Source organism: Grampus griseus (genome assembly GCF_964374135.1).
Source record: "Grampus griseus genome assembly, chromosome: X".
Classification (NCBI taxonomy): domain Eukaryota; kingdom Metazoa; phylum Chordata; class Mammalia; order Artiodactyla; family Delphinidae; genus Grampus; species Grampus griseus.
This window is the reverse complement of record NC_138999.1, coordinates 29,975,673-29,991,746: the sequence shown is the minus strand read 5'-3', so window position 1 is coordinate 29,991,746 and position 16,074 is coordinate 29,975,673. Positions and strand designations below refer to the sequence as shown.

The window sequence follows — 16,074 nt, the reverse complement described above, 5'->3', positions numbered from 1 at the left end:
TTCTGCTTTTTTTTTTAATCCTTTCTGTTTAACTTTCTCTTTAAAGCTATTGGTGTCAGTAACCAGAGGGAAACCACTGTAGTCTGGGACAAGTTAACTGGAGAGCCTCTCTACAATGCTGTGGGTAAGCTCTTGTGCATGGATGTCAAACTCAAGGCCTTTCTCCACTTGCAGGAGTTGTCATACTAAAACATCTGGCTAACAAAGCATGTAGTCATGTTCCCTATAATCTCATGGGTTGAGCTGAAGAGTCCTCTAAGAAATGAGTTGTTATATATTTACCATTTTCAGATAGTTATTCCCAGTTTGAATTAACTCTTTCCTATGCTTGCCCCTTCCTGATAATTTGCATTATACAAATGAGTCATTGTTACCAGAACTTTTTATAATCCCTGCTGTTTCTGACACCTGAAAGGGATCTCACCTCCTCTTCCCCTCAAAAATCAAGATTACAGATGTCCCCATTCCCTTCTCTACCTTTCCATAAAGTACTTGTATACTTGTTCTTCCCATCTAGAAATTTGAATTGACTCTTTTGAGCTTATGAAAATAAAATGTCAAAATTTTAGCTCCTTCTGCTACAAACTTGGTGATTTCAGCAGGGGTTCAAAAGCTCAATCTCAAATATACCACCGTTAGGTATCACATCTTATTAAATGTAAATAACCATGGGTATATTTTAGCCTCACTCTTAGTAGCACATGACAGTTGAGCACTGAATGACACTGTCACTTGCTAAAAGGAAAGTTTTGTTCTAAATATACAGTCGCTAAAAGGCGTTATTCTGTCGCAAATAGCAAAGCACAATTTTTTAGTCAATAAAGTAACAGGTTGTGGGTTGAACAGTGGAGGCAGAAGTTGTCAGAGATGGGATGATTTATAGAGTGAGCTCTTTTTACTTTACAGTTACTTTAGTAATATATTTAGTTACTTTAATATTGATTGGAAAAAAGTGATATTCAAGCAGAAAATATACTAACAAGGTGCCTTGTAAGAGTAGTGTGAATTCCTTTGGAAATAATCTTTATAAAAAATGAAGGTCTTTAATGTTATTGTGTTATAAGAAAGCATTTAGTATGTCTTCTGTATCTGTGATAAAAAATTCAAGTTGCAAAAAAGGTCAAAGAATTGCAACCAAAGGTTCTCTTACACAAAAGTACCTCTTTTAAAGCTTTATTTTGTTCTTATTCTCATGAGCAGCGCATTTTGAATATAAGCAGGGTATTACAATTTTAATGGCTAGTATCTAGGAGAGTATTCTTTCACAGACCAATGTTAGCCAACTTCTTATACTTGTTAAGGTTTTACTTTTTGTTTTCCCCCTCATGAAAGGAAGGGCCTACTCACAGGAACCAGAAAGTTTCTGTTAAACTCTAAACTTGGAATTGTAAAAATGCAGCTTTGGACTTTGAGTTATCATTTTAAAATAATGCAACTAGGTTAGCTGAAGTTATGCATAAGTGAAAGATGTCAGTAAATATTTTACTAGAAAAACTTTTTGAGATGTGCTTATTTACTCATTCCTTTTTCTTCTACACTTTTTAGTTTTCTATTTAAAAAATATCAGGTATTCAAAACAGAATGACTGAAAACCAAAAGAAACAACTGACATTAGAAGCAGACCAATAAGAAATCCTGATATTAGAGTTATCAGACTTTAAAATAACCATCATCTACATGTTCAAGGAATTCATTGAGATGAGTGATAATCTTAGCAAAGAAATGGAAATTTAAAGATCGAAATTCTAGGACTGTATTAAACTCAGTTGATGAGTTTTACATCGTATTAGACACAGCTGAGTTACTGAACTGGAAGAGAGATCAGAAGTAAATATCTAGACTAAAGCACAGAGAGACAAAGGTTTAGAAAATACAGAAAAGAATCTAAGAGAAATATGGGGTAAGGTAAGAAGGTCCAACATATTTGTAATTGGAGACCCAAACGAAAAGGAAAGAGAGATAGATGATAAAAGTTTTTCAAAACTGTTGAAAGATATCATGCCACAAATTCAAGAAGCACTATGATTCCCCAGGCAAGATAAATACACATAAAGCCGTATACAAACATATGCTGAGACCTGAAGATAAAAAGAAGGATTTTAAAGTAGCCAGAGGATATGACCTTCAAGAGACCAACACTAAAACTTTCAGCTGATTTCTCAAAGAAACAGAGTACAATGGAACGAAATCTTTAAAGTGCTAAAAGACAATAACGTGAACCTAGAATTCTATATTTAGTGAAAATATCCTTAAGAAATGAAGGTGAAATATAAAGGCAAAGACAAACAGGGACTTATAGGAATCATTACAAGCAAACCCCGACTAAAAGAAAAACTAAATAATGTTTTTCTGGAGTTACGAAAAGAAGATGGTGGAAGAATAAGACACGGAGATCAACTTCCTCCCCACAGATACACCAGAACTACATCTACACGTGGAACAACTCCTACAGAACACCTACTGAACGCTGGCAGAATACCTCAGACCTCCCAAAAGGCAAGAAAGTCCCCATGTACCTGGGTAGGGCAAAAGAAAAAAGAATAAACAGAGACAAAAGGATAGGGACGGGACCTGCACCAGTGGGAGGGAGCTGTGAAGGAGGAAAGGTTTCCACCCACTGGGAAGCCCCTTCACGGGTGGAGACTGCAGGTGACGGAGGGGGAAGCTTCAGAGCCGCGGAGGAGAGGACAGCAACAGGGGTGCGGAGGGCAAAGCGGGGAGAGATCCCCGCACAGAGGATCGGTGCCGACCGGCACTCACCAGCCCGAGACGGTTGTCTGCTCACCCGCCGGGGCGGGCGGGGCTGGGAGCTGAGGCTCGGGCTTCGGTCGGAGGGCAGGGAGAGGACTGGGGTTGGCGGCATGAACACAGCCTGCAGGGGATTAGTGCACCACGGCTAGCCGGCAGGGAGTCCGGGGAAAAGTCTGGACCTGCCGAAGAGGCAAGAGACTTTTTCTTCCCTCTTTGTTTCCTGGTGCGCGAGGAGAGGGGATTAAGAGCGCCGCTTAAAGGAGCTCCAGAGATGGGTGCAAGCCGCGACTAACAGCGCAGACCCCAGAGACGAACATGAGACGCTAAGGCTGCTGCTGCTGCCACCAAGAAGCCTGTGTGCGAGCACAGGTCACTATCCACACCCCCTTCCAGGGAGCCTGTGCAGCCCGCCACTGCCAGTGTCCCGGGATCCAGGGACAACTTCCCTGGGAGAACGCACGGCGTGCCTCAGGCTGGTGCAACGTCATGCCGGCCTCTGCCGCCGCAGGCTCGCCCCGCACTCAGTACCCCTCCCTCCCCCCGGCCTGAGTGAACCAGAGTTCCCGAAGCAGCTGCTCCTTTAACCCCGTCCCGTCTGAGCGACCCTCCCACGACCTACACGGAGAGGCGGGGCCAAATCCAAAGCTGAGCTCCGGGAGCTGTGAGAAGAAGAGAAAGGGAAATCTCTCTTAGCAGTCTCAGAAGCAGCGGATTAAAGCTCCACAGTCAACTTGATGTACCCTGCATCTGTGGAATACCTGAATAGACAACGAATCATCCCAAATTGAGGAGGTGAACTTTGAGAGCAAGATTTATGATTTTTTCCTCTTTTCCTCTTTTTGTGAGTGTGTATGTGTATGCTTCTGTGTGACATTTTGTCTGTATAGCTGTGCTTCCACCATGTGCCCTAGGGTTTTATCTGTCTGTTTTTTTTCTTTAAAAATTTTTTTTCTTAATAATTATTTTTTGTTTTCATAACTTTATTTTATTTTATCTTACTTTATTTTTTCTTCCTTATTTCTTTCTTTCCTTCCTTCCCTCCTTCCTTCCTTCCTTCCTTCCTCCCTCCCTCCCTCCCACCCTCCTTTCTTTCTTTCGTTCTTCTTTCTTTCTTTCTTTCTTTTCTTCCTTCCTTCCTTCCTTCCTTCCTTCCTTCCTTCCTTCTCTTCCTTCCTTCCTTCCTTCCTTCCTTCCTTCCTTCCTTCCTTCCTCCCTCCCTCCCTCCCACCCTCCCTCCCTCCCTCCCTCCCTCCCTCCCTTCCTTCCTCCCTCTCCCTTTTATTCTGAGCCGTGTGGATGAAAGGCCCTCAGTGCTGTGGCCAGGAGTCAGTGCTGTGCCTCTGAGGTGGGAGAGCCAACTTCAGGACACTGGTCCACAAGAGCCCTCTGAGCTCCACATAATATCAAATGGTGAAAATCTCCCAGAGATCTCCATCTCAACACCAGCACCCAGCTTCACTCACTGACCAGCAAGCTACAGTGCTGGACACCCTATGCCAAACAACTAGCAAGACAGAAACACAACCCCACCCATTAGCAGAGAGGCTGCCTAAAATCATAATAAGTCCTCAGACACCCCAAAACACACCACCAGACATGGACCTGCCCACCAGAAAGACAAGACCCAGCCTGATCCACCAGAACACAGGCACTAGTCCCCTCCACCAGGAAGCCTACACAACCCACTGAACCAACCTTAGCCACTGGGGACAGACACCAAAAACTACGGGAACTACGAACCTGCAGTCTGCAAAAAGGAGACCCCAAACACAGCAAGATAAGCAAAATGAGAAGACAGAAAAACACACAGCAGATGAAGGAGCAAGATAAAAACCCACCAGACCTAACAAATGAATAGGAAATAGGCAGTCTACCTGAAAAAGAATTCAGAATGATGATAGTAAAGATGATCCAAAATCTTGGAAATAGAATAGACAAAGTGCAAGAAACATTTAACAAGGACCTAGAAGAACTAAAGGTGAAACAAGCAATGATGAACAACACAATAAATGAAATGAAAAATACTCTGATGGGATCAATAGCAGAATAACTGAGACAGAAGAACGGATAAGTGACCTGGAAGATAAAATAGTGGAAATAACTACTGCAGAGCAGAAGAAAGGAAAAAGAATGAAACGAACTGAGGACAGTCTCAGAGACCTCTGGAACAACATTAAACGCACCAACATTCGAATTATAGGGGTTCCAGAAGAAGAAGAGAAAAAGAAAGGGACTGAGAAAATATTTGAAGAGATTATAGTTGAAAACTTCCCTAATATGGGAAAAGAAATAGTTAATCAAGTCCAGGAAGCACAGAGAATCCCATACAGGGTAAATCCAAGGAGAAATACACGAAGACATATATTAATCAAACTGTCAAAAATTAAATACAAAGAAAACATATTAAAAGCAGCAAGGGAGGGCTTCCCTGCTGGCGCAGTGGTTGAGAGTTCACCTGCCGATGCAGGGGACACGGGTTTGTGCCCCGGTCCGGGAGGATCCCACATGCCGCAGAGCAGCTAGGCCCATGAGCCATGGCCGCTGAGCCTGCGCATCCACAGCCTGTGCTCCGCAACGGGAGAGGCCGCAACAGTGAGAGGCCCGCGTATTGCAAAAAAAAAAAAAGACAAAAACAAACAGCAAGGGAAAAACAACAAATAACACACAAGGGAATCCCCAGAAGGTTAACAGCTGATCTTTCAGCAGAAACTCTGCAAGCCAGAAGGGAGTGGCAGGACATATTTAAAGTGATGAAGGAGAAAAACCTACAATCAAGATTACTCTACCCAGCAAGGATCTCATTCAGATTTGATTGAGAAATTAAAACGTTTACAAACAAGCAAAAGCTGAGAGAGTTCAGCACCACCAAACCAGCTTTACAACAAATGCTAAAGGAACTTCTCTAGGCAAGAAACACAAGAGAAGGAAAATACCTACAATAACAAACCCAAAACAATTAAGAAAATGGGAATAGGAACATATATATTGATAATTACCTTAAATGTAAATGGACTAAATGCTCCCAGCAAAAGACACAGATTGGCTGAATGGATACAAAAACAAGACCCATATATATGCTGCCTACAAGAGACCCACTTCAGACCTAGAGACACATACAGACTGAAAGTAAGGGAATGGAAAAAGATATTCCATGCAAATGGAAACCAAAAGAAAGCTGGAGTAGCAATTCTCATATCAGACAAAATAGACTTTCAAATAAGGACTATTAGAAGAGACAAAGAAGGACACTACATATGATCAAGGGATCGATCCAAGAAGAAGATATAACAATTGTAAATATTTATGAACCCAACATAGGAGCACCTCAGTACATAAGGCAAATACTAACAGCCATAAAAGGGGAAATCGACAGTAACACATTCATAGTAGGGGACTTTAACACCCCACTTTCACCAATGGACAGATCATCGAAAATGAAAATAAATAAGGAAACACAAGCTTTAAATGATACATTAAACAAGATGGACTTAATTGATATTTATAGGACATTCCATCCAAAAACAACAGAATACACATTTTTCTCAAGTGCTCATGGAACATTCTCCAGGATAGATCATATCTTGGGTCACAAATCAAGCCTTGGTAAATTTAAGAAAATTGAAATTGTATCAAGTATCTTTTCCAACCACAATGCTATGAGACTAGATATCAATTACAGGAAAAGATCTGTAAAAAATACAAACACATGGAGGCTAAACAATACACTACTTAATACCTAGAAACAAATGACAACGGAGACACGACGACCCAAAACCTATGGGATGCAGCAAAAGCAGTTCTAAGAGGGAAGTTTATAGCAATACAATCCTACCTTAAGAAACAGGAAACATCTTGAATAAACAACCTAACCTTGCACCTAAAGCAATTAGAGAAAGAAGAACTAAAAAAACCAAAAGTTAGCAGAAGGAAAGAAATCATAAAAATCAGATCAGAAATAAATGAAAAAGAAATGAAGGAAACAATAGCAAAGATCAATAAAACTAAAATCTGCTTCTTTGAGAAGATAAACAAAATTGATAAACCATTAGCCAGACTCATCAAGAAAAAAGGGGAGAAGACTCAAATCAATAGAATTAGAAATGACAAAGAAGAAGTAACAACTGACACTGCAGAAATACAAAAGATCATGAGAGATTACTACAAGCAAGTCTATGTCAATAAAATGGACAATTTGGAGGAAATGGACAAATTCTTAGAAATGCACAACCTGCCAAGACTGAATCAGGAAGAAATAGAAAATATGAACAGACGAATCACAAGCACTGAAATTGAAACTGTGATTAAAAATCTTCCAACAAACAAAAGCCCAGGACCAGAGGGCTTCACAGGCAAATTCTATCAAACATTTAGAGAAGAGCTAACACCTAACCTTCTCAAGCTCTTGCAAGATATATCAGAGGGAGGAACACTCCCAAACTCATTCTACAAGACCACCATCACCCTGATACCAAAACCAGACAAGGATGTCACAAAAAAAGAAAACTACAGGCCAATATCACTGATGAACATAGATGCAAATATCCTCAACAAAATACTAGCAAACAGAATCCAATAGCACATTAAAAGGATCATACACCATGATCAAGTGGGGTTTATTCCAGGAATGCAAGGATTCTTCAATATATGCAAATCAATCAACGTGATACACCATATTAACAAATTGAAGGAGAAAACTCATATGATCATCTCAATAGATGCAGAGAAAGCTTTTGACAAAATTCAACACCCATTTATGATAAAAACCCTGCAGAAAGTAGGCATAGAGGGAACTTTCCTCAACATGATAAAGGCCATATATGAGAAACCCACAGCCAACATCGTCCTCAATGGTGAAAAACTGAAAGCATTTCCACTAAGATCAGGAACACGACAAGGTTGCCCACTCTCACCACTCTTTTTTATGTTTTTGCTTGTTTGTTTGTTTTCGTTTTTACTTGCGGTACGCGGGCCTCTCACTGCTGCGGCTTCTCCCGTTGTGGAGCACAGGCTCCGGACACGCAGGCCCAACGGCCACGGCCCACGGGCCCAGCTGCTCCGCGGCATGTGGGATCCTCCCGGACCAGGGCACGAACCTGCATCCCGTGCATTGGCAGGTGGACTCACAACCACTGCGCCACCAGGGAAGCCCACCACTCTTATTCAACATAGTTTTGGAAGTTTTAGCCACAGCAATCAGAGAAGAAAGGGAGATAAAAGGAATCCAAATCGGAAAAGAAGAAGTAAAGCTGTCACTGTTTGCAGTTGACGTGATACTATACATAGAGAATCCTAAAGTTGCTACCAGACAACTACTAGATCTAATCAATGAATTTGGTAAAGTAGCAGGATACAAAATAAATGCACAGAAATCTCTGGCATACCTATACACTAATGATGAAAAATCTCAAAGTGAAATCAAGAAAACACTCCCATTTACCATTGCAACAAAAAGAATAAAATATCTAGGAATAAACCTACCTAAGGAGATAAAAGACCTGTATGCAGAAAATTATAAGACACTGATGAAAGAAATTAAAGATGATACAAATAGATGGAGAGATATTCCATGTTCTTGGATTGGAAGAATCAACATTGTGAAAATGACTCTACCACCCAAAGCAATCTACAGATTCAATGCAATCCCTATCAAACTACCACTGGCATTTTTCACAGAAGTAGAACAAAAAATTTCACAATTTGTATGGAAATAAAAGACCCCGAATAGCCATTGCAATCTTGAGAACGAAAAACAGAGCTGGAGGAATCAGGCTCCCTGACTTCAGACTATACTACAAAGCTACAGTAATCAAGACAGTATGGTACTGGCACAAAAACAGAAATATAGATCAATGGAACAGGATAGAAAGCCCAGAGATAAACCCACACACATATGGTCACCTCATCTTTGATAAAGGAGGCAGGAATGTACAGTGGAGAAAGGACAGCCTCTTCACTAAGTGGTGCTGGGAAAACTGGACAGGTACATGTAAAAGTATGAGAGTAGATCACTCCCTAACACCATACACAAAAATAAGCTCAAAATGGATTAAAGACCTAAATGTAAGGCCAGAAACTATCAAACTCTTAGAGGAAAACATAGGCAGAACACTCTATGACATAAATCACAGCAAGATCCTTTTTGACCCACCTCCTAGAGAAATGGAAATAAAAACAAAAATAAACAAATGGGACCTAATGAAACTTCAAAGCTTTTGCACAGCAAAGGCAACCATAAACAAGACCAAAAGACAACCCTCAAAATGGGAGAAAATATTTGCAAATGAAGCAACTGACAAAGGATTAATTTCCAAAATTTACAAGCAGCTCATGCAGCTCAATAACAAAAAAACAAACAACCCAATCCAAAAATGGGCAGAAGACCTAAACAGACATTTCTCCAAGGAAGATATACAGACTGCCAACAAACACATGAAAGAATGCTCAACATCATTAATCATTAGAGAAATGCAAATCAAAACTACAATGAGATATCATTTCACACCAGTCAGAATGGCCATCATCAAAAAATCTAGAAACAATAAATTCTGGAGAGGGTGTGGAGAAAAGGGAACCCTCTTGCACTGCTGGTGGGAATGTGAATTGGTACAGCCACTATGGAGAACAGTATGGAGGTTCCTTAAAAAACTACAAATAGAACTACCATATGACCCAGCAATACCACTACTGGGCATATACTCTGAGAAAACCATAATTCAAAAAGAGTCATGTACCAAAATGTTCATTGCAGCTCTATTTACAATAGCCGAGAGATGGAAACAACCTAAGTGTCCATCATCAGATGAATGGATAAAGAAGATGTGGCACATATATAGAATGGAATATTACTCAGCCATAAAAAGAAACGAAATTGAGCTATTTGTAATGAGATGGATGGACCTGGAGTCTGTCATACAGAGTGAAGTAAGTCAGAAAGAGAGAGTCAGGTACTGTATGCTAATACATATATATCGAATTTAAGAAAAAAAAATGTCATGAAGAACCTAGGGGTAAGACAGGAATAAAGACACAGACCTACTAGAGAATGGACTTGAGGATATGGGGAGGGGGAGGGGTAAGGGTAAGCTGTGACAAGGCAAGAGAGTGGCATGGACATATATACACTACCAGGCGTAAGGTAGCTAGCTAGTGGGAAGCAGCCGCATAGCACAGGGAGATCAGCTCGGTGCTTTGTGACCACCTGGAGGGGTGGGATAGGGACGGTGGGAGGGAGGGAGATGCAGGAGGGAGGAGATTTGGGAACATATGTATATGTATAACTGATTCACTCTTGTAAAGCAGAAACTAACACACCATTGTAAAGCAATTATACTCCAATAAAGATGTAAAACATAAATAAATTAAATAAATAAATAATGTTTTCCTGGGAGAAGGAAAAAAATGTTCTCAGGTGGAAATTTGGCAATGCAGGAAGGAATGCAGAGGCCTAGATAATAAATCTAGGTAATAGATTTAAATCTATTTAAATAGATTTAAATCTAGATAATAAATGTAGTAAATATGTAGGTCAATCTAAATGAATTTTGACTGTATAAGGAAATAATGTATTGTGATATTCAAAATATATTAAAATTTTAAGTATTACATGGCAACAGTAGTACATGAAAGGAATATGGAGTAAATGAGGTTAAAGTGTCTTGTGGTCCCAGTATTGTCAAGGATGCATGTTGTAATCTCTAGGGTAAGCAGTAAGAGAGTGAATAGTGTATAAGTCACAGGCTTATGAAGGGGAAAAATGGAATGACTGTGAAAAAGAAGGAAAGAAAAAGGAGTAGAAACAGGAAGGAAGGACAAATAGAAAGCATTTATATCCAGACATGTAAATAATTATATTTAAAAGGACAAGGTTACTCTCTTCAGTAAAATCTAGCAAAGGAGTTAATTGAGACTGCTAATGAGCTAATGGGATTAGAGTGTAAGAATGGAGAGACAACTTTGCCAGACCTTTCAGAGGAAGGATGCAGCTGGTATGTTTGGAAATTGAATAGGGCATAAAGTTGAGGGTAAAATAAAACAGGGCTGCAAGATTTTTAGCCTGAGAGAACAGAAGGAAATTAAGTAATACTGAAAGAGTACCAACGTGGGAGAAAAATGGCTTCCTTTCTTGGACAAGGTTAATATTGGACTTGCAATCAAAGCTCATTTCTGGACAGTTAGAATTTGTAGCTGTGTTGTAAAGAGGTTGTTCAAAATGTAGACTTAAAAGTTGCTAACTTAGTCAGTCTCAGTTTATTACAGAAGAATTCACCATAGGAATGAAGGTAAAATTAATTGATTCAACAGAAGTTTAGGTACCTTTCTGTAGACAGGTTCTGTGATGACCCCTAGGCATATAGTGACAAACCAGGCAATCACCTTGCTTGCCTTTGTGACACAGAGGCTAGGGATAGGAATTTGGAGGCTAGACGAGGAAGGGGCATAGAAAAGGAGGACAGAAGAGTAATTAGCTGGGAAAAGAAGCCACTAAGTAATGACAAGGGTAGATTCTACCTCCAGTTTTATTCCATCTAGGAAAACACTAAGGTGTCATATCTCCGTGCAAGTTTTCAGTTGAGAATATCAACACAATATTAAATCTTTAGCAGCTTTATCTTGAAACAACACAAGGTGGGATTGATGGAAACAGAATCAGATTTTTCCATATCTTTGTCTTTGAGCTTCTTTGTCTTTTTTTATATCAGAGTCTGTGGGTTTTCTCCTTTTACCCCCCCCCATGTTTTCTTCCTTCCTTGTCCCTCTCTCTTGTAAATTTGTCACTGAAGGCCTATCCTGCTCCTCTTCATTCTTCTCTCTTTGCTTAGTAAATTATATAACTGCTGAGCAGTATTTGTTATAGGCAAGCAAATGAGAGGGGCAGTCTACATTTTTTTAATTGCCTTTTGTGTCGCCATTTTTATGGCTCGGAGTCCTCGATAAGCAATCCACGCACCCCCAGTACAGTAACAGAGAGGAGAATTTCAGGGGCCTATTAGTGGACATGAAATAGGCTAGGTGAAGAAGTTGAAGACTGAGAAAGGCTATTTGTTCTTCCTCGCAATAAAGGTGTATTTGTTTACTGACATATTTTAGAATGGTATGCTTATGAGAGTAGAGGTGGCCTGTTTTAGAAGTTTCGTATTGTTTTAAGAATTCATGTGTTAGTTCTGTGATAGGCGAGGTGAACACTGGTGTGGTATCTGAGATATAGGTAAAATGCATCCCTGCTTCCCAGTCACTGTGCCATGATGCAGCCATTTACCATCATGGCCTCACAGGTGGATTACAGCAGCTTTGTGGCCCTGGATCTGAATGAAGCAGGCCTTTGACTTCTCTCCCCTACCTTTAGTTTTCCTCATCCCTCTGGCACTTTTTTCTCTCCCTCTTAGCATTATCTTCATCACTATTTTCCAAAGGATTCCCTCCACCCCACTCTCCACCTTTTTCTAAGCCTTTTCCTTCCAAAACCAACTCTTTTTTAGTGGTCTACAGGCCTTGCTGTCTTCTAAGTAGTATTGAAAAGAAGGTTTGGGTTTACAAATGCACCATAGACTAAATTGATAAAGAAGCACAAAACTACACAGGTGGTTCAGATGTTGAGTGGGGAAAGGCTTGAATCAATTGATATTTAGTGTGTTCATATTCACATTTCACTAATGTTACCGGTGAAACATTCTGGCCTAACTAGGATGGCCCAGCTCTTTACCCTCTTCTTGTCCAGGTTTCGTCACTCACTATTGAAGTTGATTGGTGTACACGGCAAGCCTAGTGCAATATGACCCTCATATCGGTAGCTTTCTGTAGAGCACAATTCATGATTTAATATAAAAATATTATTCGTAGTAGGGACTAATATCCAGGAAGGCAAGAGTCACTAATTTTGAGTGGCTATGGTATACTTAGTATACTTTAGTACAGTATACTTTACTACACTAAAGAAAACCACCAACAAAATCATGTGTCTCTGAGTCATTATTCCTTATTTAGATGGGATTGCAAACATTTTTTTTAAGATATTGGATTTAAAGTTCCCTATGACACATAACTCTTTATGCAGAGTATGGCAGTTTTAAACATTGGTTATCCTCTTTGCCTTTTGTTATTTTTACATGCTAGTTAACCCTGGGCCAGTGATTCAACCTGGTTAGTCATCTGTTGAGATCTGAAGGAACATTGAGCTCAATTCTTCTCTCTCTCCTGGAACTGGGTTCTGTTTCAGAGTATCAGCATGAAAGAAAACCATAGATGGCAAACCACCTAAAACTCCTAAGCATGCTTGGCCTTAAACAACAAAGGTGTGGTTTTGTTTTTTATTGTTTTGCTATGGAAGGGAGCAGATTTTTTACTTCTGTAAAATCTAGAGTATTCAGCCCTATCACGATCCACTTATTTTTCATTTTGTCAAGTCTCTTATTACATGGTTCTTTGAATGCCTTACATCTCCTTCAATCCTGGATAAAGAAATACTGCTATATTTTGCAGTGATTGAATTCCTCAACTCTGGCTAGTTTAAATAAAAAGAAACTAAATTAGAGTTCAAGTGTGAGGTATTTTTTCATGTTCTATTTAAGACTGTGACTTCATCCTGACTGTACCTATATCGTAGAGATTTCATTCTGGATTCAGACTCTGCCTTTTCCATTTACTACCATTCTGTGCCTGTTGCCTCAACAGTTAAGCTGGAGAAAGTAAAAGTATGGATCTCAAAAGCTTGCGGTGAAGATTAATGAGTTAATACATGTAGGACACTTAAAACAGTGCCTAGCAGACTATAAGCCTTCAGTAAGTGTTCAGAACATGGCCACTGTTCTGAATTAGATGGTAGCCTTTTCAGTCCAGGAATGCCAGATGAAATGGCTGATTTATATACAACAGGTGTTCTTAGGGAAAATGCAGAGCTTACCTGGGGCCACACACACTCATGTCAGCCATTGGCATTTTGGCATTTATACACCTAAGAGCTGAAATAGGTTTCAGCCCCCAACGTTTGACATGCATGTTTTAATTCACCCCCCTCCCCAACTCTCCATGTTTCTTTCGGCCCCACCTGATTTCTGGAAATGTCATCAGGTGAGGGACAGCCTCTTTCCCTTTGCAAATGACCTCTTACCCAGCTTAATTAATAGCTTAACTTTTGGCTAGTGGTAACACATAGCAATTAAATCTGGTTTACTAGGTGTAATGTCTACTGTGGGCAAAACGACCCGATAACACTTTATATAACTGTCAGCAGTCCTTGCTTAGGGTGTGTTCCAAAACCTGGAGCCTTACCTTCATCTCCCTTTCTGTCAGGCCAGTAGCGCCTCATAGCAAACCATCCAGAGGAGATGTATTATTTGCCTTTGCTTCTAGTCAACTGAAAATAATTTAGTTTATCTTTAGTGTGTTTGCTTATTCTTTTTTCCTTATGTATATTTCCCTTCTATTGTTATGACTGACCAAAACTGATGCAAACTTCTAAATATTCTAAAAATGATTTCTTCCTCTATGCTGTCACTACGTCACTAAACTAACCTTGGTCCGTGGGCTTTGAGGCAACTGCATTTTTCTTCATTCTTAAAACTTTGTTTTCAGAACAAACTAAATCCACCAGACATATATTGGATGTGACTTTATTTAGTACAAATAAAAATTTCAGATCACCCAAGTTGGGTTTTTTTTAACGTATTCACTTGGTGGTCTGAACCATTTAAATCCAGTTTATTTGGTCTAAGTAAGGGACATGTGTGCTAGAAACAGGCTGTATGGTATTCTGGACTCTATTTTCCTTTTTCTGATGTTTTTCCGAATCACTTTGGAACTTAGCAATTCCCTGTTCCCTTTAGATATGCTGTTGCTTTTTGTGGAGATGAACTTCATCTCCTGCCACCCTACCAGGGAAGTGCTTTCCTGGAGCTGTGCCTTCCCAAAGCCACCCATTTATGTCTTTCTGCAGGTGACCCCAGCAGAGATTGTAGCAATGCTACAATGCTAATGCTCCTTAGCATTCCTTTCAGAAGTCCCTTAGGGATGCACTCTCTCACTGCATCACATAGCCTTTCAATTCAGTGGTTGGGTGAAAGTCAACTGAGCCACTTTCCTAACTAGGACGTAGATTTGTGACAAGGTAGGGAAGAGTCATCCTGAACAAGAAGCAGATATTTACCTGGTCCTTGTCCAAACGGAAATGCTATTGAACCAGAGACTTTGACTGGACTGCCTCTGTTCCCCTTCCACTCCATGTCTCTTCCTTCTCTTTTTCTACGCTTAAATGTGTAGGAAAATGTTCATCCTGATGAACTTGCCCATGTGATCTACCATTTCCTAAATGGTCAGCAAGAAAATGCAAACCTTGAACCTGGCCATCTCTAGCATGAATTGCCATTATTTCTCCTAATGCTCCAGCTGCTCCAGTTTCTCCTGGCCCTTCAGATCCAGTTGCCGTTGTTCCCTCTGGCTCTTCAGTTCCAGCTGCTGGCGCTGCCTCAGGTATTGGTGCTCTGGCCCTTGCTCACTTCCCGGCCTTCCAACTCGGACACATTGGGGGAAATTGACTGCTGCTGCTGGATCTGGATCTGGCCCTTCTTTTGATTTTTCTCAGAAATTATCTCCACGAGGGGCTTAGTCCTCCAGCTTGGGGTCTTCTCTTTGGCTTTTGGTCTCTTATTCTGCAAACGTAATTCTGCCATCTTAGCTTCTTTAATGAGTTGTCTAATTTTTTTTGTTCTTAATTCAGTTAATTTTGAGCATTTGTGAATTGCTTAGTAGTATACCGACCACTGACATTTTTCTCTTTGGCAGTTTTACTAATTCATTCCATGTATTCTAATTGCTTTAAACCCTTGGGTTATAAAAACAAAGTAAAAATTATGCCAGCCTTCTGTGATCATGGAATAATGGAAGGAGAGGGACTTTTGAGACCATCTAGTCCAAACTGCCTTATTTTATATTCTGGAAACCCAGGCCACGAAGGGTAACGTGACTTGCTCGGGTCACATAGCTTGTTGGTGGCAAAGCCAGAAGATGTAGATTTCACCTCCACTGTTTTGACTCCTTTTGGTGAGGGGTTCATTCTGCACATACCACTGTGGCTACTTGGAAGCTTTCAAGTGAGGAGTGTAGTGCCCAATTTCTTAAGTAGTCCTTGTCAAGGAGCAGTAGAATCACAGAGCCCCTGGAACTCAGAGAGCCACTTGATCATCAGTTTGTCTTTAGTTTTGTTTTTAAATTAATGATTGGAACAAATTCAGTATCCTAAAGAACATTCCCTAAAAAAGAGGTTGTCAAGCTGTAGTATAACACTGAATAGCATAGGTGAAAGGACTCAGGCCTTCCTTGCCTGGACTTGCA

General features: G+C 40.3%; 1 protein-coding gene across 5 annotated transcripts in view; it reads left to right on the top strand.

The window, feature by feature from the left end:
* GK (glycerol kinase) overlaps nt 1–16,074 on the top strand; it is a 77,756-nt gene that overhangs the window by 20,598 nt on the left and 41,084 nt on the right. For 4 of the 5 annotated variants that reach the window (XM_082681074.1, XM_082681075.1, XM_082681073.1 and 1 more), the window contains exons 4-5: nt 47–124; nt 15,130–15,213. In XM_082681074.1, coding sequence (XP_082537200.1) covers nt 47–124; nt 15,130–15,213 — 162 coding nt within the window. The remainder of the gene's footprint in view (nt 1–46; nt 125–15,129; nt 15,214–16,074) is intronic. The other variant, XM_082681076.1, reaches the window with a different exon arrangement.